Raw genomic sequence first — 24614 nt, forward strand, 5'->3', positions numbered from 1 at the left:
TCTAATACACACAGTTCTAGCTGTTAGAAGATAGCATAACTCTTTTGTAATGGATGGTTTTATGAATGCATGAAGCATCATGACCATGCCAGTGGTAGTGATAAAAAGCAGTTCCTTTCTAGAGCAGTTCTTCCATAACAGTATGTTCATAAACAACCTGGAAACTTGATTTTAAAATGTACTGAGACTCTAGTGGAGTTATTAATACTAGAAAATACTTGAATATAAAATAAAGCTTCACAAACATTTCATCACCAGAACATACAAGAATATTTGGAGAACAAGTTTTAGAATTGAAACACTATTCTATTCAAAGCTGTCCAACCTTTCATTAGATTATTCAGTATCTCATGGTAAGCTTACATGAGATTTTGAATCTTTCCTCCAGTTCAATCTTCTAACCTTGTGTTATTTGTCTACATGTGCTATCTTTTCAACCCTCTGCCCAACCCCCAAGTGTGAGAATTTATTTTACTTAAATATCACTTCTCCCCTGCTCCTGTAAAAATCTGCAGTCACAGTGTTTGGTAACGTTAGCGTCTTTTCAGTTCAGATCTTCAGACTCTTTTGTAATTCCTTGACAAAGTTTTTGGTATCTTTCTTTACATGCACAAATGCAAGTGATTTCTCGTAGCTGTTACTCCTTGAAAGGATGATGCAATTTCTTATATTTATGCGAAAAGCAGTCATGTTTTTTGACTATCATATCTACTGAATCTTTCAGTGGATCAGTTCCACTCTGCAACTTGCTAAGAATGTTTTGAAATCCATCCTGGTGGCAAAAAATAAATATGATAACGTGCATCAAATCTTTGAGCATAGCACACTATAGAAGATTTGCAGTTCATCCACTTCAGTTTCAGTTTCTTTGTCTGTCTCCACAAAGCTGATGTGCTCCTTGTACACGATGGACACATTGTTTCTTTGAACTTCCTTTGACCTAAATTATGCAAGCAAATAAAACAAAAACAACCAAAAAGTGACTGTTAGTTTTATTTTACTAAATGAATTTCATTTTCATGGTGTTTGAAGTTCCTGACCTGATCCTAGTATTGATTTGTCTATTACATGAATAATGTACAAACCAATGGAAATCTGTCTGTGAGAAGAATGCTGGTTTCCTTGCCTGTAATCTTGCATTCACACTGTTGGTACTCACTGTTCTGGATAAGTATACCAACATAATTCTTACTTAGTCAATTTATATTTGTCAAACCTTCCGTTAAGTTTGTGTAGTAAATTGCAAAGGTTTCAGATTTCTTCTGCTGCTGTGTCTGCAGTGAGAGTGTTCTGCCATCAGATCCGGAGGAGGGATCTGCAGTTTTCCTTGGCAGGAGGTAAAGTCTAACATCAGGGTTGGAAAATATTTTAAAATAAGTTGTCTTCGTTCTGGGAGTAAATATATCTAATATAGAGGTGATGCCGCCTTTATCTTGAGAAGTAAAATTTGCTAAGATTATTACTTTTCTCCCAACATATTATAATATGAAGAAAAGTTATGAGTTCTGCACTACTGGCCCCTCATCTGGTTTCTTCTTCACAATCAGATTGGATTACTTTTTGTTCTTAATCAAGTGTTGTTTGTATTTGTGTTTCAAAGAAGTAAAACCTGAACAGCAAAAATAGATCCCTGCAAGGCTATGGTCAGCCTTTTTTGTTTGTTTGTTTCTTTGCATAAAATAATTAATTATTAGGAAACAATCCTGTGCATATGCAAATAGAGATGACTGAAACAAGGCGTACGGTAAATAGTTGAAGTACTTATAAAATGATTGAGGTGAGTCCAAACTGTGAACTGTTTACCTAAAGAGTTGAAAACCAAAGAGTTTAGTTTCAATGTTTTACAAATAGAGTAACTGACAGCTTTTAAACTTACGGAGGATTCAAAAGGAGACATTACATGGTAGGGCATGGTTTAGTAAAACAGAATAAGAAGAATAGATCTTTGATCATTCGTTACTTAAGCTTTTTAATTTGTGTGAGGGTATAAAGAAAATGTGAACTAACAACTTCTGATGGTATGGAAATATTTTTTTGATGTGATTTGTGTAGAAAATATGAAAAAGAAAATGTAGTCAGTCTCTTTCTAGAATGTTGTAAGTTGGCCTATGTACTGTTATAGGAAGGTTGTGTGCATTGTCGATGAGTGTCAGTGTGACTCAGTGTCCGCCTTGTTCTTTTTTCCATTATCTCTGCTGTACACCATTAAAAGGCAGAGGCTACATGCTTTACTTGTACAACATTTATGCAAATTCACTTGTGCAGTTGGGAAATGTTCATGATTAGCACCTTTAGAAATGAATACTATTAACGTTGCCAATGGGCAGACAATTGAGTTAAGAAACATCATGTCTTTCTCAATTAAGGGAGATCAAATTTACATACCTGTGTTTCTATTTGCATAGATTTAAGCACTCTGTATTATTTCATAAAACCTAACAAGTTGTTTTCAGTTACAGTTTTTGTAGAGAGATACCCAAGTATTTGTCACATGCTATAGGACTATGTAGAAGTACTTATTTTGGTAAAATCTGGCAGTTAAACCATGTCACAGCACTCTTGGCACCATCATGTGACATAGTGGGCCTACTGTTTCTGGTAGTCCAGATTTACACTAATATATTAAAGAAAATTGGCAAGGGTGAAATATAGAAGCACATCAAAATTTCTGTGTATTGATATGTAGAAACATTTAAAGAAGTGTTTTGAGCTAGTTTAATTGAGGACTGTAGCCTAATGCATTTGGTTTTGTTTTGAATTTTCAGAAAGGTAAAAACAAGTAAATTAAAGTGTCATGCAATAGTATGTTAATAAAATCAAGCATTTTGCTTTGAATAATTTTGATTTAGTATTTTTAAAAGCAGAATTGGTTTGAAGATACTTTGAGGGAGAAATTACTTGAGAGAGACAGTAGACTGACAAACTTTGACTGTGGAATGTACAAAACTGTTATTGTGGAAAACGATTCTGGATTCCATTCTGAAATAAGAATTTGAAATAAAAGCCTTATTTTTCCGAGGAAAATACAGCTTTGGAATGTCTTCAGATTTCCTGTTGGATCAGGAATAGTAACCTTCTCCAAAGGAGCTTGTTGAAGGAGGCATTCGATGTGATGCCATCCCTTCCTAGAATTCATTGGCCATAGCTTGGAAGCTCACTGTGGTTTAACTTAGCAGGTGACTAAGCACCACACAGTCATTCACTCACTCCCATCCCCCGAGTGAAGTGGGGGAGGGGATAGAAAAAATAAAGTAGAACTTGTAGGTTCTATTTGCAAGACAGATTTAAACTGTTTACTGAGATGGAAAATGAAGAGAGCAGGGAAAAAAGAACGTTAATAGTAATGATAATTATATAAAAAACAGCTGATGCACAGTGCAATTGCTCACCGCCCACTGACTGATGCCCAGGGAGTCGTTAAGATGTAGCTGCCTACCCAACCAACTCTTCACAGTTTTTCAAGGTTTTTTTGTGCCTATCATATGAAATGGCCTTTGCCCAGTTTTGGTCAATTGTTCAGGTTCTGTTCCCTACCAAGTCCTTTGCCACTCAGCTCTTCCCCTGCTGGCAGAACAGCATGAGAAGTTCCTGCACTTTGAGGTAAGGGACTTGGAATTTATTTGTAAGGTTAACACTGAGCTGATATCAGTGAGGCTGCTTCATCAATTAGCCATTAATAATTGTGGTCGGATTTGCTCCAGTATATTAGAACAAACATAGATGTTTGTATCTCTGCATCAAAATGTCAGTTAACAACATTTTTATTGTTCATGATGATGAAACAGCATGTGTTCCAGGGCTGTAAATTCTAGTGTATCAGTAGAATTCAAGCTCTAGTTTGGTGTTCTGTCCAGCTCAGAAAAATTGGGAAATATCTCCATTATATTCACTGCCACCAGAGACCAGAGACCATTTAGCAGAAGGGAGAGAATCCTCTTTGTGAAGCAGATTGTGGTAGTGAGTCAGACTTTGCTCTTGCATAAAGGCCACCAGAGCAAGGGATGCAGCTGCAATCCACCAAAAGGAAATGAGATGTGCTGAAAAAGATCTAGCCTAGCTTTTCAAAAATAGGGTTTTCCCCTTATGAATCCTGGGACTCCTTTCAAACCTGTGATTATATCTATATGGACTATGGATAAGCTTTGCTAAACAGGTTTTCATATTAACTGTGTAGGTATGATTTATTGAGTTATTTATGTTGCAGACATTCTAGCAGAAACTAAAAGCAACTTGTGTAAGGTTTGCCATGTCTTTATGGGACTCATAACAGGGTCCAAGTAGCAACAGGGCATGGGGAAGATGGCTGCTGCTGTCTCCCAGAGATTTCTTCTCTACTTACTCTTGGCTTGCTCTTCTACTTCTCTTTGGCACATCTCCCACAGCTGTTGTGTGGCACTGAGTCACTCTAGCAGCTGTGGAGCTTAGGCCAGGCTGTGCTGAGCTGTCTATTTTTCTCTGCTCTAGCAACTGGCACTGTCACCTGCAAGAGAAGCATCAGTCAAGTTGCAAGGATACCTGTTAGGCTTTGGCAAAAACTTTTTCTCCATACTTAAAAAAATCAATAAAATTCTCTCTGCTCTTCTCCTCCATTATTTGTTTCAATTGTCCACATTTTTTGGAGCTTGGGCACTAGCTAATATTGTTGGTGCTAATCTAGTCACTTTCCGTTTGTACTCCAAACTGAAATATGTTACACTAGCAGTCTGCGTGATTTGTTTGTTTGCTGGTGTTTGTTATTTTTGTTTTTTTTTTTTTAAAGTCACCTGTTGATTGCTTCTAAATGAAATATCTGCTTCTCTGTGTCCAGTGTCCTCATCTGTAGGAAGCCAGTGGATACCACATTGTTGATACGATATCCTTTCATTGACATAAGTGTGTGTCTGCACAGCTTATTGCGCTTTGTGATTGATGGCTCTAAGTTGGCACTGCCTTTTGACATAGCCTGTAATAAAGACTCAGAAATGAAGTCAAAATGCCTTGCAGGAAGATGCAACAGTTGGGCATTAAAAAATGCTGACAGTCAACTTATTATTGTGTATATTTAGCTAATAAAAATGATGCAATAATAGTGATCATCTTTTAAAAAAAAAAAAAAAAAGCCAGAAGGCAACTTTTTAAAGTTGATAGTGTTGCCAAATCTTATCTTTGCAAATTTGAATGGATGTCAAAAAGGTAATGTGCAAAATAATCAATAGCATCAAATAAAAATCTACAGAACTGTCACCAGCTTTTGTCAAATGTTTTACATTTTTTCTTATAAATAAAACTATTGGAGCTAATGCTCAGGGTTTGGAGCATAGCAGAGCAGGTAGGGGGGTAATTAAAAGCATAAATCTCAGGAGCTTGTGAAGGCAATTTTCTGTTTTGAAGACAGATCTGACAAAATGATGAAAGTTGTTAGCTTCATCATGACAGAAATACTGCGTGATTACAGGGTGCAGAGCTATAACATGCTGAAAGTTCTGTTCCAAACCAACTATTTAATAAAGCAGCTAAGTTTGACTAGTTGCTTTCTTATGATCTGACCAATTTTCACCACTTTTCCATTTTTTCCATTTCATAGTAATCTACCTTAATATTTGGAGCAATTTAGTTTCACAAAGCTACTGAGAGCTGAATTTCAAAAATAACACGCAGCTTTGGTGTAACAAAAGTATGACTACTTCAGTTTCACAGATTACTTCAATTACATCTATTCTTAACATCAATTGCATCTACACTTAATATCAGTTAAAATTATTCAGCACAGGTGCATCGTGTTGTCATTGAAGAGATCTGATAGGTTCATATTTCTTCTCTACGCAGTAATAAATTCAGTTAATTAGCCATTCATACCCCAGATAGGTTCTCAGACTCAGTCAGTTGTGAACTGTCAAAATGAATAGTGCTGATTTCAAATATTCTGTCACTCCCTGCTCCTGACAGGGCAATTTCTGTCATCTTTTGTACTGTAGCCGCAACTGAATTTTAAAGGTTTCTTGAAGGTAATATGGCAATCAATGACTCTATGAGCTGCGTGTTTCCTAGTTTTCTTTCTCTTTATATGTATCTCTAAACATTTATATATGTAACTTTTAGCAAAGCTACTGATGGTATTATATGCTAATCATATTCACACATTCCAAGAAAGCATGCTTACATGTAAAGATGAAGATTTGCATTGCTGATGTTTTCTTAGATGGAATCTCATATGTGAGGCAGTGCATTATGGCTATGTATTGTACATAGACTTACAGACAAACATGCTGATGCTTAGATTTAAAACTTAGTTGATACTCAAAAGCAGAAATTCACAACAAATTTTAGTTTTTGAATAAAATCTAACGTGTGTCTCATTGGAAAATGTGTGTAAGAAAGGAAAGGCTTCAACCAAGTCATTAATCTTACAGCATTCTAAGTTTGCTAAAAATGTAATAATATCCCAGAATCATAGTATCCTTAGAGTTGAAAGGGACCTCTGAAGTTTAGGCCAACTGCCCTACAAATGAATAGGGATACCACAGCTAGATCCTTCTCAGCGAGCTAGAAAGCATTTGGTTAAACAACGATCATAGTAATGAGAGTTTAAAATTTTGGTTTGTGAGATGTTTAGTTCTTAGAATATAAGAAATAAATGTAACAATTTGTTTGAAATAAAGCATTAATTATGCTAGTACTGTTGAATTGTGACACAATGACAGAATTATTTCACTTCATTGATCTATTCCTACTGTAAATATACACTGGAATAAATCACTGTGCAGCTGAAAAGCATCATGAGTACGAGTATTGCGACATCACTTGAGGTTACTTATTTTGGCTTTTAGAGCTCTCGTTTTCTCATTTTTAATTTTGTTTGTTATTTTATTGGAGTTTATGTTAAAACTGGTAAGTTCCCTTTTATGTAACATGTGTCTTTTAAACCTTCTGTGTGCATAACTTCTAGACTGTCAGAGCAAATGGAAATGAATGTTCAGTTTCTTTTATAAGCTGAAAAAAAATGAAAGAAATTCTGTTGTGGCTTTTTCCAAAGATATGTTTAATATTTCAGTCACACATATTACAGAAGCCCATAACTTGTAATATATTGCTGTATTGTGCCAGAAACAGGCTTTTAATGGGATTTGGAGAAAATAGGTTTGCATATAATGCGGTGCAAATATCTTATAAAAGTAGGGTTAGTTATGCCCGGGACATTAATAATCAGAATAATTGGTACCAAGAATAATCATAACATGCTTTCTAATTTCAGATTGCCATGGATGCCCTTTTCTTTTGTTTACTATTACTCTAGGAATTTATAGAAAGTAATCGTTTTTTGTAAGAATTAGAGGAAATTCTGTTCAATGTTGTTTCCACATTTTCATTACCAAAAGCAACAGAATCAAATGATTTATTTCATAGTGGGTAATAAGCAAGCTCTGATTTGCCGATACCTTTGAAAACATTACTTCAGCACCTCAAGGGATGCTCCTCTGACTTTGTTTGAAAAGAGTATATTTTCATGCACAGAAAATGTGTTGTAAGAGCCTAAGAACCAAAGCGTTAATGAAATCCAGTGGCTGGAACCTGAGACTAGACAAATTCAGTGTAAAAATTAATAGAATGTGCTTGAAAAAATTTACAAAAGGTAACTTTTCTGCCCACCACCCAAAAAAGAAAGGCTAATTCAAGCAGCCTGGGAAGACTGACATTTTTGGACACTATGCTTAAGTGGTCACAGCAGCACTTTTGGGCCATATAACGTACAACCATGGATTTGTTAGTGCAAAGATAATAATTATGCAATTTAAATGAAAGGTGAGACCATGTGGCACAATCCAGGGGGCTTTGTTTTGTGTTTATGGAAGTCTTAATTTTAATTCTGCTTGGGCTTGTTTGTTTTCAACAGGTCTCATGTACACTATGTGAGGATTGAATGAAGGGAATCAAAGACTATCGTAGGTTCTGACTGATATTGCTGACACTATTATTGCAAATATCAGCAGAAAGGCTTATTATCAAGGATTTGACTGACTAAGCCTTTCTCTTGAGTGCACCTATGTCTCCTGTGTCGTAGCTTTGGCCCCAGACAGTACATGGTCCTATCAACAGCACAGTGCACACGGAGCAGAGTTCAGTTATTTAAAGGGACATCATCAACTTGTCATCAACTTTAGAGTGCTCCAGTGGAGACCTTTGTCCTTGCTGTTATTGAAAATTAAAAGTATAATAGAAAGGGTATACACACCCCTTAATTTTGAGCTTTGACTTCTGTACATATGTACAAGCCTGTGAATAGTTTATTTAACTTTTTTTATGCTTGATGCTCCTTCTAGCTCATCATGTAGCAACAGCAAAGTGCAGAAAAATGGACAAAGCTTGGCAAAAGTGGAGAGAGGCAGGGTGGTGGCACTTTGCTCCTGTTCCTACTTAAGGTGCATCACACTAACAGGATGCAAACAATCTGCACTCCTCTACCTTGCTCAGAGTTGAGGAGCTCCAACCCAGAAGTTGACAAGTGTCCCTTTAAGTAGTGCATGTAGTAGTAGTGATATAGCTGTGTAGCTTTTCTTTATAATCCTTGAATTGCGTTTGTACGTGTCTTAAATTCCAAAGGTTTTAAAACAATCATAGAAGTTAATAGCAAGTGATGAATAGAGCCTCTACTGTTTTTATAATGAAGATTGAAAATAGTCTCAATTTCAAAGGAATTCAAAGTAAAGTTTATCTAGGAGCTTTTCTTACCAAATGCTTGTGTACTGCAATCTGTTTTAAAAATATATAGTCACAACATGTCACTATGCACGCTGTCCTTTTGAAGTAGAAAGCACTGTTTCACAAGGTGTATAATTACAAAGCTTCAGTGTGTAAGAACTTCAGCCTCTGTTTTAACTGCAGTTCTCCACTAGTTTTAATGGTACATATAGTTTTTGTGAAGATTCCACCAAACTGTCTATTGTTGTCTAGTCCAGCTGTTTCTACTGCTCACTTATGCTCTTCCATACAATAAAACGTTTATTACATGCTGTCCCACGGTGACTGTACTGTAATGCCTATTTCTACTGATCTTATGACAACTTCCTTGTTATGGCAGCACTCTTTCTAACATCTGAGATGTTTGGATCCCATAATTGCTTTTTATAAAGCATGTAATTTGTTTCATTTAACACAATGAACTAAATAACATAAAAAGTGTTTTTGCATGGACTAGCAAAAGTTTCCTTGCACTGATGTTGTTATATGCCAGGTGCCAAGGTGTGGTCATCTTGCTACATGAAGCATGCTTTCTCCAAGCATTTTACTTTGAAATATACTACAATATTAACTTGTATAGTTAATATGTAACCTTCAATAGAGGCACCTAGTAAGAAAAACATAATGTTTGGAAATGGGAAAAATGCAGTGTTGAATAGTATGATGGAAAATGTTACGAAAATAGATGGTGTTTTGTATGAAACTGTGTCAAGAAACGCATTGAAAGGCATTAGTGGAAATGTCCAGACATTGAGGTTGGATTAAGTTTGTAGTGCCTAGGCTTTGCAGCTAATGAAGTAGCCTGACTTGTCAAGGTAGTTACAGACTGTCAGGAAGAATAATGGGGGACTTAAAATCAGTGAACAAGCATTTGTTTATGTGTATTTAGTGGTGCAATTTCAAAAACACTAAGCTAGTTTTTGTAGATAGTTTTACGACAAAGGTGAGGTGAACATTGCATCTTGGTATTTATTTCTGCGGTTCTATCTGGGCAGACCAAGAAGAGTACGTACATTCAGTGCTTCAGTGCAGGAAAAGAAAAGAAGGAAAAAGAGCTTCTCTACTTCCTGTTCTTCATGTTCCCCTTTTCTATGTCTTTGGGGAGGAAAAAAAAAAAAAGGATACACACACATACATATGCACGAGGCAATTTATAGAACAATCAAGACTGATAAATATTTCAGTTCGTGTGTTTCATTTGGATCTATTGAAGCTTGTAGGTATGGTGTTTCTTGTTTTTATCCCTTTCTGCTTGATCTAATAGTCAATTCATAATGTTGTTAATGCTTGTTTCAGTTGCTGTTAGTGTAACGATGGAAGTACTTTGACTTCTTTGCTAGATCAAACAGAAAGAAATGGATTTTTTAATCATGTTACAGGATGATACATGTTTCTAAGTACAAGCAATAAAGACTAGGGAACAGTTCATAAAAATTGAGTAGCGTCTTCTTCAGCTGGGCATGTTTACATTTGTATAGCTCTTTAAATCTTTAAGCAGCATGGAAGCAAAGAATTAGATTAGAAGTAGCAGAGCTGTATCTAATCCTGATGCCTTTTTTTCCAACTTCACAAAAGCATGTACTGTTCATTAAAATCCTGTTGTATGAACATATGAGAAATTATATATAGGAGAAATGTTACTATAAAGCTACTGTAATTTTTCAGCTGGAATAATATGGTGCCTACTATTGAAAGTGTCACTTTTCTGCCTTATCATCCATTGTGTTATACAAAAGTATAGATAAAAGTGAGCCTGATTTGTTCTCCTTTGTAGAGCCAGGCCGAGGCCCACTACAAAGGAAGTAAGCATGCCAAGAAGGTGAAAGCACTAGAGGCAACGAAAAATAAACCAAAAGTTGGGTCTTCCAAGGACAGCGCAAAGGCTAACCCAAGCTGCTCCACGCCAGTCACAACCAACATCTCTGACAAATCAGGTCAATGAATGCTTTTTGTTCTATCCATTCTTTTTCTCCTTTTGTAGATGTGTGTATGAAGGAATCTTATTGCATGATGCTGATCCATATCTTGTCCTTTCCAAACTGTTTGTTATATTTTCTTGTATGGAATTGATTAGTTTTGATGTTACAAAGGCTTTTTTTTTCCCCCCATCTGAATGCTGACATTTGGTGAGTTAATGTTCTCTTGTCAAATTTACTCATATAAACTATTATTCATGTGGCAGTAGTAATGGATGTGGGTGGGTGTCAAGTCTGAGATGTGTGTATTTAGCTGAGGCACAAGAAATTTCTCTAAAAAATTTTTCCCTTCTGAATACAGTAATACTGCTCCTGTAAGAAACACACCCACAGAAAGGCGGTGAAGCCTCATGACACAGCTATTTCCTGATTTCCACAGCTTGTTAGTGCTTTAACATCTTTTTTCTTTCCCCCTCATGTCAGTAATCTGAGGAAGATCAGTAACACTAATTGCAGTGCAGTTGTTTGAGCCCCTTTCAGCTCTGTCAGTGTTGTGTTACCAGGTGAAACAAGAGAATTTCCTGAACTCGCTGACAGTCTGAAATATTGCACTAGTCATCCAGGAGAGAACACCTAATGTGGGTTAACCAACTGTTGGTCTGATCAGCTGGTTGTGTGTGATAAGTTTGCTGCTGCTTTGATAGCCACTTATCCATTTATCTTTGACAGATCTGAACTTGACTCAGATTCCATAGAATAATTGGCAGAAAAGTTCTCTATCAGAACTAAAGAAACGGGGGGAAAAACACCCAAATTTCCATAACATGACTATTTGTTTCCTTGTTTTCTCCATACCAGCAAAACTGTCTTTGGGTCCTTAGTAGTGCTGATGGGTGCCAAATTTTGGGATGATTCACCTAGAAAATCACACTTTAGATTTGAGTGAGATAACATGAATCCAGTAATATATCCAGGGAAACAAGCCAAGTTTCTGTAAAACAGTAGCAAACTACTGTCTGCTTTAAATAAAATGTGCATTATCGAATGTGAAGAGATTTAAAATATTTGATAAATATTTTACTCTCTGTACCGTTATAAATAGCTTGAGTTAAAACAGTTTACTATTCCAGGTGTAAACTGTAAAATCTCAGACAACTCTTTAGGAAGATTTCCATTAAAACTTCAGAGGAATTAACATGTTGCAATACATACTGTGAGCACATAGCTGTGTTATGTGCTGCCCTACTTGTGTCAAGTAACACAATTTGCATCCTTGTTACCAACCCCCTTGTCTTTCTTTCCAAATATTTTCTGTAAGTCTAGCGCTGTCTTACATGTCTCTTAGGCCAGACTGCAAGGTCTGTCCCAGATTTAATTTTCTTCTATGTGGAATGTATCTAAAGTCTTTCACATCTTTGTGTTCACTTTTTGAGAGGAGATAAAATGATGTAGCCAACAATAGGGGAAACCTGTTCCTGATATTGCAATATTTTTCCTGTTTTGACATTATGTTGTTATATGCTATTAATTACTTGACAAAAATTAAACAGATTGCCATCTGTTAGATTATACAACCGCAAGTGTTTCTACATTCAAAATAAATCATAGTGGCTGTTCAGTGTGATGCTGTTTTCCAGCCTGGGGAAGGACAGACTGCTTGAAGGAACTAAATCCCATCACTGCTGAAACTGTTGTTTAACCACTATAAGAATTGTTATGTTCTTAAAAAAAAGAGAAGTGTTCTTAAAAAAAAAAGGTCATTCTTGGTGTCCTTTTCTTGAACATGGAAGGAGAGGATGAGAAACTGAAAAGGAAAAAGAGTTTTAAGTTTGTGTTCCTTTGTTACGTGTTGCACTTGTGCTGGTATTTATGAAGAATGGGTAGGGAGTAGCATAGTGCGTTGACAAGCTCAGTTTACTATTATGTTATGTATGTCTGCTAATAAAAGGACACAATAGGCATGACTCACAGCTTTTCTGATGTGCTGTCATTTTGAGTGACATGTTGATGTCTGCCCTGGAGCTCTCTAGACTGAACAGTTGCTATATGTTGAGCTGAAATGTCAAGTTTGCTGCAAAGCCACATCTTTTGTGGGTCAGACACAACTGTTTTGGATGTCATGCTATTTTTCAGAAGTAGTAGATCCAGAAAAATAACTTCACCATTAGCTCAGCTTGTGTGATGAATCTATCAGCTGTTCCTTTCAATGTGGGAAGTGTGGCTGGTGGTAGAGCTACAGCAGTTTAATTTATATTTAAGGTGTTTTGAGGGGTTCTGAGGAGGATGTGGCTTCCTGCAGGTAGAACTTGCCTCAGCCAGAGGTACTCTGGAACCTGGTCAGAGTATGATGATGCCCCATTTCTATGAGAGTGGTGGTCTCTGATGCTGCTAACAGTACAATACGATTTAAATAACTTTTGTAAATTGATCATCAACAATCATGTAATGATAAAGCTGTAGTACACTGATGCTGAGTTTACTGCACCCTCAGGTAAGTGGGTATGTTTATGGTTTGGACTGCACTGCTTGTGACACTGCCAACTTTTTTGTTGGTGCTTTGAAGCATAGTTACAAGGCAGCAGCATTAATAGGACTGGGAGCTGCTCTTTCATGTTGGGCAAAGATTACCTTCCTTCCCTGTGGAATGCCAGGATTTCAGGATGGCTTCACACAGAAGTATGCATGTATGAGGAAGACCCCATTAAGTGGTTAGTGAAGTCCTTTAGACTGAAAGGTATTACTGTGTTGTACGCAGACGCGTTAAATTTACATATGCACGTATATGTATTTCCAGTAGAATGCACAGCTTTGGAAAAGGGCATGGGCAGCAACAAATACGTAGCAGGGTTTAGAATATGCTGAGTACATTTTAAATGTGGCTCTGAGGATGTAACAGAAGCTGGGGTCCATGATCCCAGCCTAGTATCATCTGTTGTGAGCAGATATGCTTACAGTGATATGTCTGTCAGGAATATATATGGTAATATAATGGACTGAAATGTCACTATTTACTTATCAAACAAATACGAAGTCTTTGATCATACTTCTAAATCAAAATAAATTGTTCAAAGTGAAGCAGACAGATGATGCATTATTACTTCCTTTGCATTTTGCTTTGATATAAAACTCAGAAAGTAAATGCAACTGTTTTAACCTTCTCAAAAGTCAAAACCAGGATAGAAAAATAAGACCTTTTTCTGTCTTTGAGCCATTCTAGATATAATCTGTTTCCCATGTGCCAGTGAGAGCTGTTTGTGAAATGATAGAGATGCACATTTCAAGTTCAGTTCTCATTCAAGTAAGATCTTCAGGCTCTGCTACCTGGGTTGTGTTACAATTGATTCCTTTGGATGGTCTTTGAAAAGTCCTTTTTGTTCAGCTTGTATATCTGCAGTATTAGGCATGCAACCAGGCTGAATTCTGGACCTGTTTCAAATTCTGACTCCTCTCACTATAGCTTTGTTCTGTAAGTGCATCTCAGGGCAACTCAGCGTCAAGTTCACAGTGTCGTGACAAAGCATGAGCAGTCCTGTGCTGATCTGCAGTGTATGGTGAGGACAGCAGTGATGTCGTGTAACTGGAATGCTGCTGTTTGATCCAGCTGGGGCTCTTAGGAATTACCCCAGTTATTTCAGCCTGCTAGAGTTGCCCAGTGAGTTAGCTCATGTTTTGAAAACAGCCTAGACATGTTGATCAACAGAAGTGCTACTTTGTCTTGTAGACATATAGTAATAAATTGGCTTATATTAGGTAGGACTGGCAGCTCCAAGCTTTATTAAAAAAGTTGACCTTGAGGACTTGTCTAAGGTTTATAATTCATTAAGGGCTTCTCTATGGGAGCTTTGACGATAAAACTGATATTTTTTTCCCTTTTATTCCTAATAGTAGAGTGCAACATGTTGAATCACATTTACTCAGGCATATTACAATGGATTGGATTTCCTCAGTGTCCCAGTTACTGGTGCTGTTTATTCATCAGCTGCAAATGAGGTGTAATGTCCCAAGGGAGGCTTTAGTTCATATTTCACAAGCCCACCATCAGGACACTCCCTTAGTCATGTTGCTTGAGTTGCTTATTTTAAAATTCTTCCTGCCAGTTCTCAAATTCTTAACTTTTCCATGTGCTTCTCTGTACTTTGAGTAGTCATTCTGCAGTTTGGTGTTGATGAACTCCTGAGAGCTCCTGGAGGACTCAAGGTCTTTCTTCACTCAGCCTGTCATAATGCTAACTCTCACAAATCTAAATCCCCATCTCAACTGAAAATGACTACAGGCGCCATTAACAGAAAAATAAGCTCTGTGACTGACACAACAGATGAGTTGTTGCAATGCCTGTTCAAACTGAGAGAGGTCAATTTTTTCTTTCTTTAGTCATTATATCAATCAGAAGGTCGCGTAAGCTGGAGATCGCTTTGTAGGAACTGTAAGCCTTTTCTCCTGCCATAATATAAAAGCAGAAGTTTTGCATTAAAAAATACATTGTAAAATTAAATAAGACTTTTTTGGAGTACTCTGATGTGTACTAGAACACTCACGTGTCCTGTATCGACAATGTAATGTACTGTTATTACTTCTTCCAGTTATAAAAAATTGGAATTTTGTTGAATAGTTTGTTAATAGGCATTCTTAAAATCATGCATGTTTTCCTTACTTTGGGTAGAGAGAAGGACAAACATTAGGCTAAATGAGACTGATTCTGCTAATGTAGCTGGACTTTGAGGCACAGCCTCTTAGCTACTGTTTTTTTAGTTAGATATCTACAATCATTTAAGGAATTAACTTATATTCATTGAATCTCTCAGCAGCTCTTTTCTTACGTCAGACATCTGTTTTTCTTGTTTGTTTGTTCTGTTAATGATGCCTGATGAATATCCAAAGATTATTTTGAATGGTAATGGAATGATAAATGAATATAGATTGTCACAACTTGCTAGCTTATGATAGAACAAATTTGTGTATTTCCGCAGAGAACATAATGTCATAGAAGATGGCACAATGACCAACTATTTTGTGATGTCATTCTTTCTAATGGTTGTTTTTGCAACATATTACAAGAGATCTTGAGTCTTCAGGTGAGAAAGTGGAAGAAGGAGAAAAGTGAGGCTAAAAAGTAGCAGCTAGTAAAAAGCAGGTGTAGGACTGAAACACTGATGTCACTCATCTTCTTTGCTGTGTTGTGCTAGGAAGAATGATGATCTTGAGGCATCTGTAAAGGTGAGAGGTGTAGATTGGGATTTTGTAAAATTTCCAAAAGAAAGAAATGATATATCCTTTCTGGTGTCCTCGAGATGGTGTTGTTCTGTTGGTAAATGACTACTATTTGTATAGGAAACTTGCATTTGTGAACCAAGCACAAAGTTTGTTCTTGGATGACTAACGAATTCAAATCAAGGGAAGTTCTCTTAATCTGAGATGGACTGAAATGAGGCCTTTAAATTTGTTAGGAAGGAAAACTCCAAATAAAGACAGCTCCTGGTTGTGTTGTTTTTGTTTTTTTTAACACACCTGGGAGGCAGTAGCTTTATTTGTACTTAATATTTTCTTATTAAAGAAATATATTGCTGAAGAATTAAGGCCGTGCTTCTGATGCTTTTTCACGTAATCAGGGAATGAATAGCAGAATATGTAGCTTTTTCACATAATCAGGGAATAAATAGCAGAATACTGGTGATTGCTCATGCAGTTAGGAGTGGAATAGAATTTTATCTGTGTCTAGTTTGCCAGAGTAAGAAGTTTTATTGTCTCTAAAATTTGAGAGTGAAAGGTCTTTCAGTGACTTTAGTTTTCAAATATAAAATAATATGTTGGATTCAAGGCTGTCACTTCAGGATATTTTGGTTCAGCTTCTAAACCAGATAATTGTTCTATTTCAGAACAATTTTTTCTGGAAAACATGTACATAGACATAAGTGAGGAAAACAGTCTCACCAGTGGCTTTTTTCTGTATTTCTCACCAACTGTTATTAAATAGTTAAAGGAAAAGAGTGTAATCTAAGTGTAATCTAGTAGCAATTTTCACACGTAGATTTTTTTTTTTGGTAAGTATTATTTTTACTTATATTTGTCTTCATTTTTGTAACGTGCAAGCAGCATTTAGAACATGATGTCCAAATGCTTGTTCAGAAATTCAGAATCAAAACCAAAGCAAAGTTGCCTGTGGCTGACTTTTGAAAATCTTCCGTATTACACTTCTGGCTATAATTATACAGCCATTGCATTACTGAATTGGTGTGAGAAAGATGCTACACTTCCTGTAGCATAAAATGGTCAATAGGTTGTGTTTTATTTCCTTATCCCTTATTTTCAAGGAGAGTGAAAATACGTCTGTGTCTTTTAAGCAAATTATATACAATTTATTGGATAAATCTTGAAAGCATGACTGAATACTTGCAGTCCTCAGGCAGACCTGCCACTGAAATCAGTGAGAATGCACAATTATAGATGTAATTTAACTAAAATGAAGATGAGTGTTTCATAGTTGGCTTCAGTGGCAGTTCTGTCTGGGCAAGTACTGAATCAGTAGTTCAGACACAGGCCTGTGAGAATGCACTTGCATGCAGAATGTCAGCTCTTCTTGATTCATTTATTTAGACACCCATAAATTTTGTATTGAATTCCAAAGCACTTTAGCAGATGTGGGTAGAATTTCAAGATTATTTAAGCACAAAGTGCAAGTGAAATGTATTTCTAGTAATATATTTTTGGTTCACAGGTGGAGGACGTAACTTTAATTTTATAGTTAAAGAGATGATCCAAAGTATTTTTAGGACGTGAGGGATACCTAGGTAGAATATGCTAAGTTTGTTATAGTCCTTGAGTATTATTTTTCTAAAAATGCTTATACTGTTAAAAGGTTAAAAAGACTAAGCAGTACTGTGGAAAAGCTTGCATTCCTGTACCAGTAAAATAAACGTGTCAGTCTGTAATGGGAATATAAAATATTTACTGAACAATAGATGTCTGGTGTCAGAGAAAGGTATGTTCTATCAGCTAAAAGATTTGTTGTAGCGTAGACAAGAGTAACATTTTGTAATAACATCGTATACCATATTTCTGACTTCGCCCAAATTGTGTAAAAATTTTCCAAGTTTGTTTTAAATTTTTCCATCCCAGCCAATACAGACTGGCATGGCTTAGAAAAGATGAAAGCTTAAAATAATTTTAAAATAAATTTGGCTTGGCAAGGAGCAACATTACCCAGGAATGCAAAGCTGCAGGACATTCTCACTTTAAGAATACTTCCTGAGCAGAGGGATTTTTGTAATGTGAGCTCTCCTTGTTGAGATGTAACTTTTACATAGTTACTTTGATTTATGGTTTTTTTTTATGTGTGTGCCAGCATCTGGAAAAATAGCCACAAATATGCGAAGAATTGACTAAAAACTGTAGGTGAAACAGTAGGATCATTTCAAAGGCACCCAGTAGTTGGAACACTGGCTTCCCTCTGTTCGAGATGTTTGGGTAGGTATAGAAACAAATTCTGCGAGGCAAGATTTTGCACTTTCAGACACACATGGGCTTTTGAATATTTTCTTATTCTCCGTCCCTTTCCATAAGAATTATGCCCATCTCAAATTTCAAAACCAAAACTTGATAATGTTGCATTTTTAATCCAATTAGTTGCAAATATTTCTGTTACCTGAAAAAGGGACAAGTTCCTTTGTAAGTGTCTTTACTATGCCAGTTCAGAAATAAAATATCCAAGAAATTAAGTATCAACATCACTGTTGTACCATAGCCAAGCAAGCAATACTTCTGAAATGAAAATGATACTTCAGCTCAGCCAGTTGGAGAGTAGTGATGCAGTTAATCAAATAATCAGTCTAGCTACAGACCTCGCTCAATATTGCAGAGCCATCCAGACATTTCCTGATGTAGCTTCAGTATCTCGACAAAATATGTTGTAGCTTATTTCAGTGCACATTTGTGCCTGAAATGAAAAGCTTTGTATTTATAGCTTCCATTTGTTTCTCATCTTTGTATAGAAACAAAATTGGTTTTCTTTAGAATGTGTCAAACAGATTTATTTCATGTAACAACCTTTCGTTATGTGAAACCTAGTCATTTTTCAGATGGGCCTCAGGTACAAGGAAGAGCATTTTATGAGAACTAAAGGTAATCAGTGGGTTAACAAATTCACTGTGCCATCTGATTTGCATGTAGGTTTGCAGTGGAATTTTTCTAGAACAGAGCCCTACGGGTTTTTCTGCCTCATTTCTCAGTAGACCGCACAACTGGTGAGATAGTAGGTATTTTGTCTGGCAGCCATTAGAGTCTCATTATTCAGCAACTGTAGAAATAAAACAAAAAAAGATTTCAAAATCCTTTATCAAAGTTAGCTTACTCTTTTAATGAGTGGCAAGAAATAGTCTAATGCTCTTTGTTGTTGGGTTTTTTGGGGGCTGTTTTTTTTGGGGGGGGGAGGGGGGGGGGTTTGAGCAATGAGTGGTGAGGTGCAGGACAAAATGTCTGCAAATGCTGTTAAGGTTATGACCTCTAGTGACTTAATTGCTTTCCTGCTATTGCTTTCATGGCATATATTACTCATAGTGCTCATATTTTTCCTCATAAAAAGGATAATTAATTGTTTAAATGCATGCTTTATTCCTTTATAACAGTGTGAGCCAGCAGATGATAAGACTTTCTGTGAAGAACGATGGCTTGATGCTTGCTTTTTTCACTGGAGCTATTGTCTGCCTTTCTATTCAGTAGAGTTTTTCTGCTGATGTACTGAGGAAGGCCCTTCTTGTCCTTCTATTAATTCTGTCATTGATCTTCTTCTCCCTCTGTATCTTATTTCAAGTCAAACAGAACTACAGCAACTATTGTTTCTAGTGTGTTGACATATGGATCGTCTTCCTTTGCACAAACCTATATCCCAGGGTAGATCCTAGAGTTTGTTTATCTTTCATGTACAACGTGAGTAAATAAGTTTTTCCCACCTTCATTTTATTTTCTCATGGCTTTGGTGTTTTTTTTTTTTGTTGTTGTTGTTTGTTTTTTAACTTTTTTATTACTTTAATCCAGTCTTGTAACCTGTCTGACTGTGATCTCTCTACTTTCAAGATTTTCTCTTAAATGCTTTGAATTTTATTGCAGTATTTCTGTGGTGCAGTTTCTAATGTCCAGTCCTTTCTTCCTTTAACTGTTTCTTGCTTATATTTTTCATGATTTTCCATTTTCACAATAGCATTATTTTCCCTGTCTTTAACAAATGCAGCTGAGTTAAAGTCGAGTGTGCTCAGAACCAATGCTTCAGGGATTCTCCTGGGATTCTCCAAAGTGAAAAAAGCAGTAGATCTTCTATGTTATTTCACTTTTTTCTCCCCAAGCTAAAACTACTGATTTTCTCTATCCAAACTCTTTATGTCCTTCACTTTTGGAGTTCTATATAAGACTGTGTTCTTGCTGTAATGTGCTTTCAAGATGCTAACTTGCACCTACCACCCCTTAGCTGCTGCAACCAGCTTTGCACCTTTTCTGGTCCTTCTGTTTGTGAAGATCATCCTACCAGCCGCTGCCAAACTTATTTTTGCTACAGCCACCTCTGAATTTTATATATATATATATATATATATATATATATATATATATATATGTACATTAAATATATGTATATAAATATATATGTATGTGTCTGTGATAGACAGAAAAGCAGAAGAAAGCTTGTGAGAAGTTAGGCTGCCACAATGATGCCTCTGTTGATGACCTGTTGCTCTTTCTCTTGTATCTGTCTGTCTTCAGCTGCGATCTCTGCCCTTAAGCTGCAAATCATTTGGTCTGGGGACTGTCTTATTGTTGTATGTGTAGAAAGCTTAGAACAGCAAGGTCAAATAATGGGTTGCAGTAATATCAACTATTTTCAGCATTTCCAATGGCTGTATTTAATATAGTGTAGGAAGAAACTAAGTGTCACTTCTTATTTTTTCTATCATACGTGCCAAGCATCCAAAATACTAAGTTTTAACTGGGTTATAATTGTATCTTTAAATTGATACATTTTTACTCTATCTTTATGGATGCCGATTTAACTACAGCGATGAGCTTTTCAACAAAGTTCCTTATATTATATGGTTGTAATTAGCGTAACTGATTTTACCTTTGGTACACACTTGATCAGGGAGAGAATGTTTATACAAGCTTGACAATATGATTGATTTCCTCTTCCCATTCTGCAATCACTGAATGCTTCATAGGTTGTTTAATGCAGCCCAATATTCATAGTCATATTCAGAGTTATTGAGATTACAGGCAGTACCTGAGAATTGGTTTCCCTTCATACAGCTCCACTGGCTTGGGAGATATGCCTGCTTTACCTTACAGTCCTAATTAGTCTCAGAAATCAGCACTTTGGACCAGTACCAGTGCCCAGAAAAACAACACAAATGAACTCACGGCTGTTGTAAGACAATATTTGTGCCACACTTCTAGTGACAGCATAAAGCTACTAAGGGTCAGTGCTGTGAAACCCATAAATAAAACACAAACACATCCTCTCAAAAATAACTTTTGGTTTTACGTACAAATGTTGTAGTCAGAAATTAATATAAGGTGTTAGGCTCATCAAACTGCCTGTGTTTTTAACAGTTGTTCTTTTGGTAGAGATGCAAAGCACTGCAAACATGCCTGATAGCACCAAAGGCATTGCAACTTACCATGCATCATCTGCTCTCTGGTAGCATGACATTAACAACCATAAAGTGATCAAGTTGTACTTTATTTTCTTCATGCGCAACTTGCTACTTAAGCTGTTGTGAAACAGAAGTTTATTGGAAATAAACATTTTGTGTATCTTCAGTAATAAAAACCATGCAGGTGAGCATATTATAGGATGTAAGTAGCAATTACAAATAGTGATACAGAAAACCTCTATACTACAGAATAGCTATTTGAATTTCTTAGTTTATACATGGAATATAGAATTCTGCTTTCTTAATTTTTGTTAGGAATCTCAATTTAGAATCTGAATTTTGAGTTACTTTTTCATTTTTAAGAACACCTACATTTTTATCACAAAATCCGAACTGGAACTTCTCTGTAATGTGCACAGAAATCATCACTCTTATACGAGAGAAAAAGAAGGTGGTTTCTGAACAGGAAAAAGCAAGACTTACTGGCACATTTTAGTATGACAAGAGATGATTTTAAGATACAAACTGATATTGTACAAATACATATGCTATAATATTATGAACTCTTGACATGAATCACGAACACAATGAACTCTCTTAAAAAAAATACCTTGTAAACCAAGCTGCTAAATGTTAAAAGGAAAAAAAAAACCTCTTTGCTTTCTGCGTGGCATTCATCAGTGATTGATCTCTGCGTGGGGCAGAGTGTTCACCCACTATTGCCAGGAACCAAGAGAGGAAACTGCTGCACAAAGGCAAAGCAGGCTGTATCACAGGGAAGAAAAGTGTATGGCAGTGGTTTTACCCCTTCACACACTTAGCTGGAGTAGATTTCAGTGTTAACAGTAGGGTCATAAACTACTGTTGCAATAGCAACAGCAGGGAGAGCAGCACGACCTACAAAGGAGGAGGGTACATCACTTGGGCTGGTCATGCACTGAGAAGGAGCTGGAATCTGTAAGGTGTGAGCCTGTCAGATGTTATCCTATGCGATTGTCTGGCCTGGACGCAAAAAGCTGAAATGAGGCGCTGCTAATGAGATAAATAAGTCTTGAATTTTAGCGTGATGCTGGTGCACGTGTGAGGCAAACAACCACAAATGCATGAGAGCAACTTCAAAGTGGAATTGAAACAATGTAAGTAGGCAACAAGAGCATTGATATTACTGAGCCCAAAGCAATACTTAATTAGCTGCTTTACTTTTTCCTTGGGCTCTCTTTCAAAATAAATGCAGGCTTCAGAAAGAGCTCAAAATGAATCACTGATTTACTTCTCCTGAGTCCTGAGGAAAAGGGAGACTTAATTTAAAGAGAGGCATTTAGCACAAATGAAATATGATCCTTCTGCTCGGAAAACAAGCATAGTCCAATACAGTGCAGCAGCACAGGTTAGACGTTCAATAGCCCCTTGCACGTTTGTTGGGCAGGATGCACCCACTCGTGCTGGTATGGCCTCTGCCCAGCTCTGCTGAGCTCAATGGGGTTGGCCTAGGTGGAAACTGGTGCAAATTTGGGCCCTTGCTCACTAACACTGGCCTGCAGAAGTAGCAAAAATACTCTGCTTCTACAGCCACATTGAACCGGCCCCATGTATTTTGTACAGTGAGCACAGTCTGGAAGCATGTGTATGTGTGCAGGCATAAACTGCCTCTTCTATGATTTCTGCTTGGAGATGTAATTTAATATAAGTACGGTAAGAATGGACTTCTTCCTGCTTTGTATTTACATCTGATCTGCATTTCCTGCGCTTTGCACGTTTAAATACTTAGTAGGCATTTCTATCCCAAACAAAACCGTAGGTAATGGTGTTTTGAGTTCTGTAGACTGAAAACAGTAAGCTATTATCCAAAGCCCATCTGGGGAAGCGCAATTTTCTGATTTAGAAAGCAGAAAAAAGGAACAATTCTGGTCCCAGTGCAGAGATAAATAGGCACTTCTCAGTATACTTTCTGTAGGATTTAAACTGCCTAATAACATCACTGTTACGATTTTTGAAGATATTCTGCATTAAGCACTCAGAACGGTGGAAGGAAACATCAATTCATGAAGGGGCATGTGTCTCTCCATGTACACATATAGTCACATGGATGAGCTGATGATGTCAGGAGGCTCTCCCAGTGATTCTATTACATGAGCTGCAGTTCTTTTCAAAAGCTGAGATGCTGACAGTATTTTGCATAGCTGAACGCTGTTAATTTCCTTCCACTTCTCCAGAATTTTCTTGACAGGAGATCATGCATTATATACTCTAGAATTTTTTTGTATTACCGAGAGTGAAAGCACTGTAAATCTTGGGAATATTTTAAATATTGAATGACTTTTCATCAGCAGACAGTTGAGGCTCGGAACTGAACATCCCTTAATGTGAAGAGAAGTGGGAAATGAAGTCTAGAACTTTTCAATCAGCTGTCAGCTTTGGCAATGGGAAGCTGTCACTGACAGTGATCAGTGGCCTCTGTGAACTAGGTCTTATCCTCATTGTTTAGGATCGTACTCCACAGGTGCCTGATGGCAAAATCCAGAGCTATATTCTCTTATTCCAAGTCCTGTCTTATTCTTTTATGGCCTGAAATGCAAAATACTAAGGACCTTCCTTTGCTGGATTCAGGCCCCCACACCTCTGGATGGGATGTCACATGCAGTCTGGCAGAGTATTTTGTAGAACAAGTCTGTTTTTCTGTAATTTGTGCTCACAAACGGCAGCAGTTCAGCATGTTTCCGTAGTAGATATTAGCATGATTGGGAACTTTCCATACTGAAATCTGTTTAATTTAGAATGTCAGCGGATGTGATTTATCAAAACTCTGTTTTATGAATACTCACGGATCACACTATGTTTGAGGGTTTTGCAGATGTAACTGATTACTATAGTGATGTTAAAGCTAAATAGTCTATAAGCTGTGATTTAACATCACTTTCTTCTGTCATACTTTATCAATCAAAATACCTTCAGAATCTCTTTATCATAAGTTCAATCCCAATAGTAGACTTCATACTTGATCATTTTATATGTCTTATATAGTTCATATTGTGCAATTTCAAAGTATTTTTATAGCTATTTAAGAATATATTCAATTCTGGTTTTAGAATTTCCTTTCTCCCAGTTTTTAATAATTAAAAATTGATGTACATAAATGCACTTCTGGGAAAACTGCCAAAATCTGTGGCTTGAGTATCAAAATGCCTGTTCATAGTTGTTATGCACTTTCAAGGGTTTGTTGCAGGGAGTACATTCTTTTTTTTTTTTTTTTTTTTTTCAGAAGTCTTGGTTGCACAGTCTTGGCCAGATGCATGGAGTGATGTTACTTACTGAGTCCAGTGTCTGTATGCATAAATTGCAAGGTCCCATATTT

General features: G+C 36.7%; 1 protein-coding gene across 3 annotated transcripts in view; it reads left to right on the forward strand.

Annotated features, from left to right (window-relative positions):
- The window catches only part of ZNF385B (zinc finger protein 385B), a 151713-nt gene that overhangs the window by 119281 nt on the left and 7818 nt on the right, over positions 1–24614 (forward strand). For all 3 annotated transcript variants that reach the window (XM_010713539.3, XM_085227784.1, XM_010713540.4), the window contains one exon: positions 10490–10649. In XM_010713539.3, the coding sequence (XP_010711841.1) occupies positions 10490–10649 (160 nt within the window). The remainder of the gene's footprint in view (positions 1–10489; positions 10650–24614) is intronic.

Source organism: Meleagris gallopavo, chromosome 7 (genome assembly GCF_905368555.1).
Source record: "Meleagris gallopavo chromosome 7, MGAL_WU_HG_1.1, whole genome shotgun sequence".
Classification (NCBI taxonomy): domain Eukaryota; kingdom Metazoa; phylum Chordata; class Aves; order Galliformes; family Phasianidae; genus Meleagris; species Meleagris gallopavo.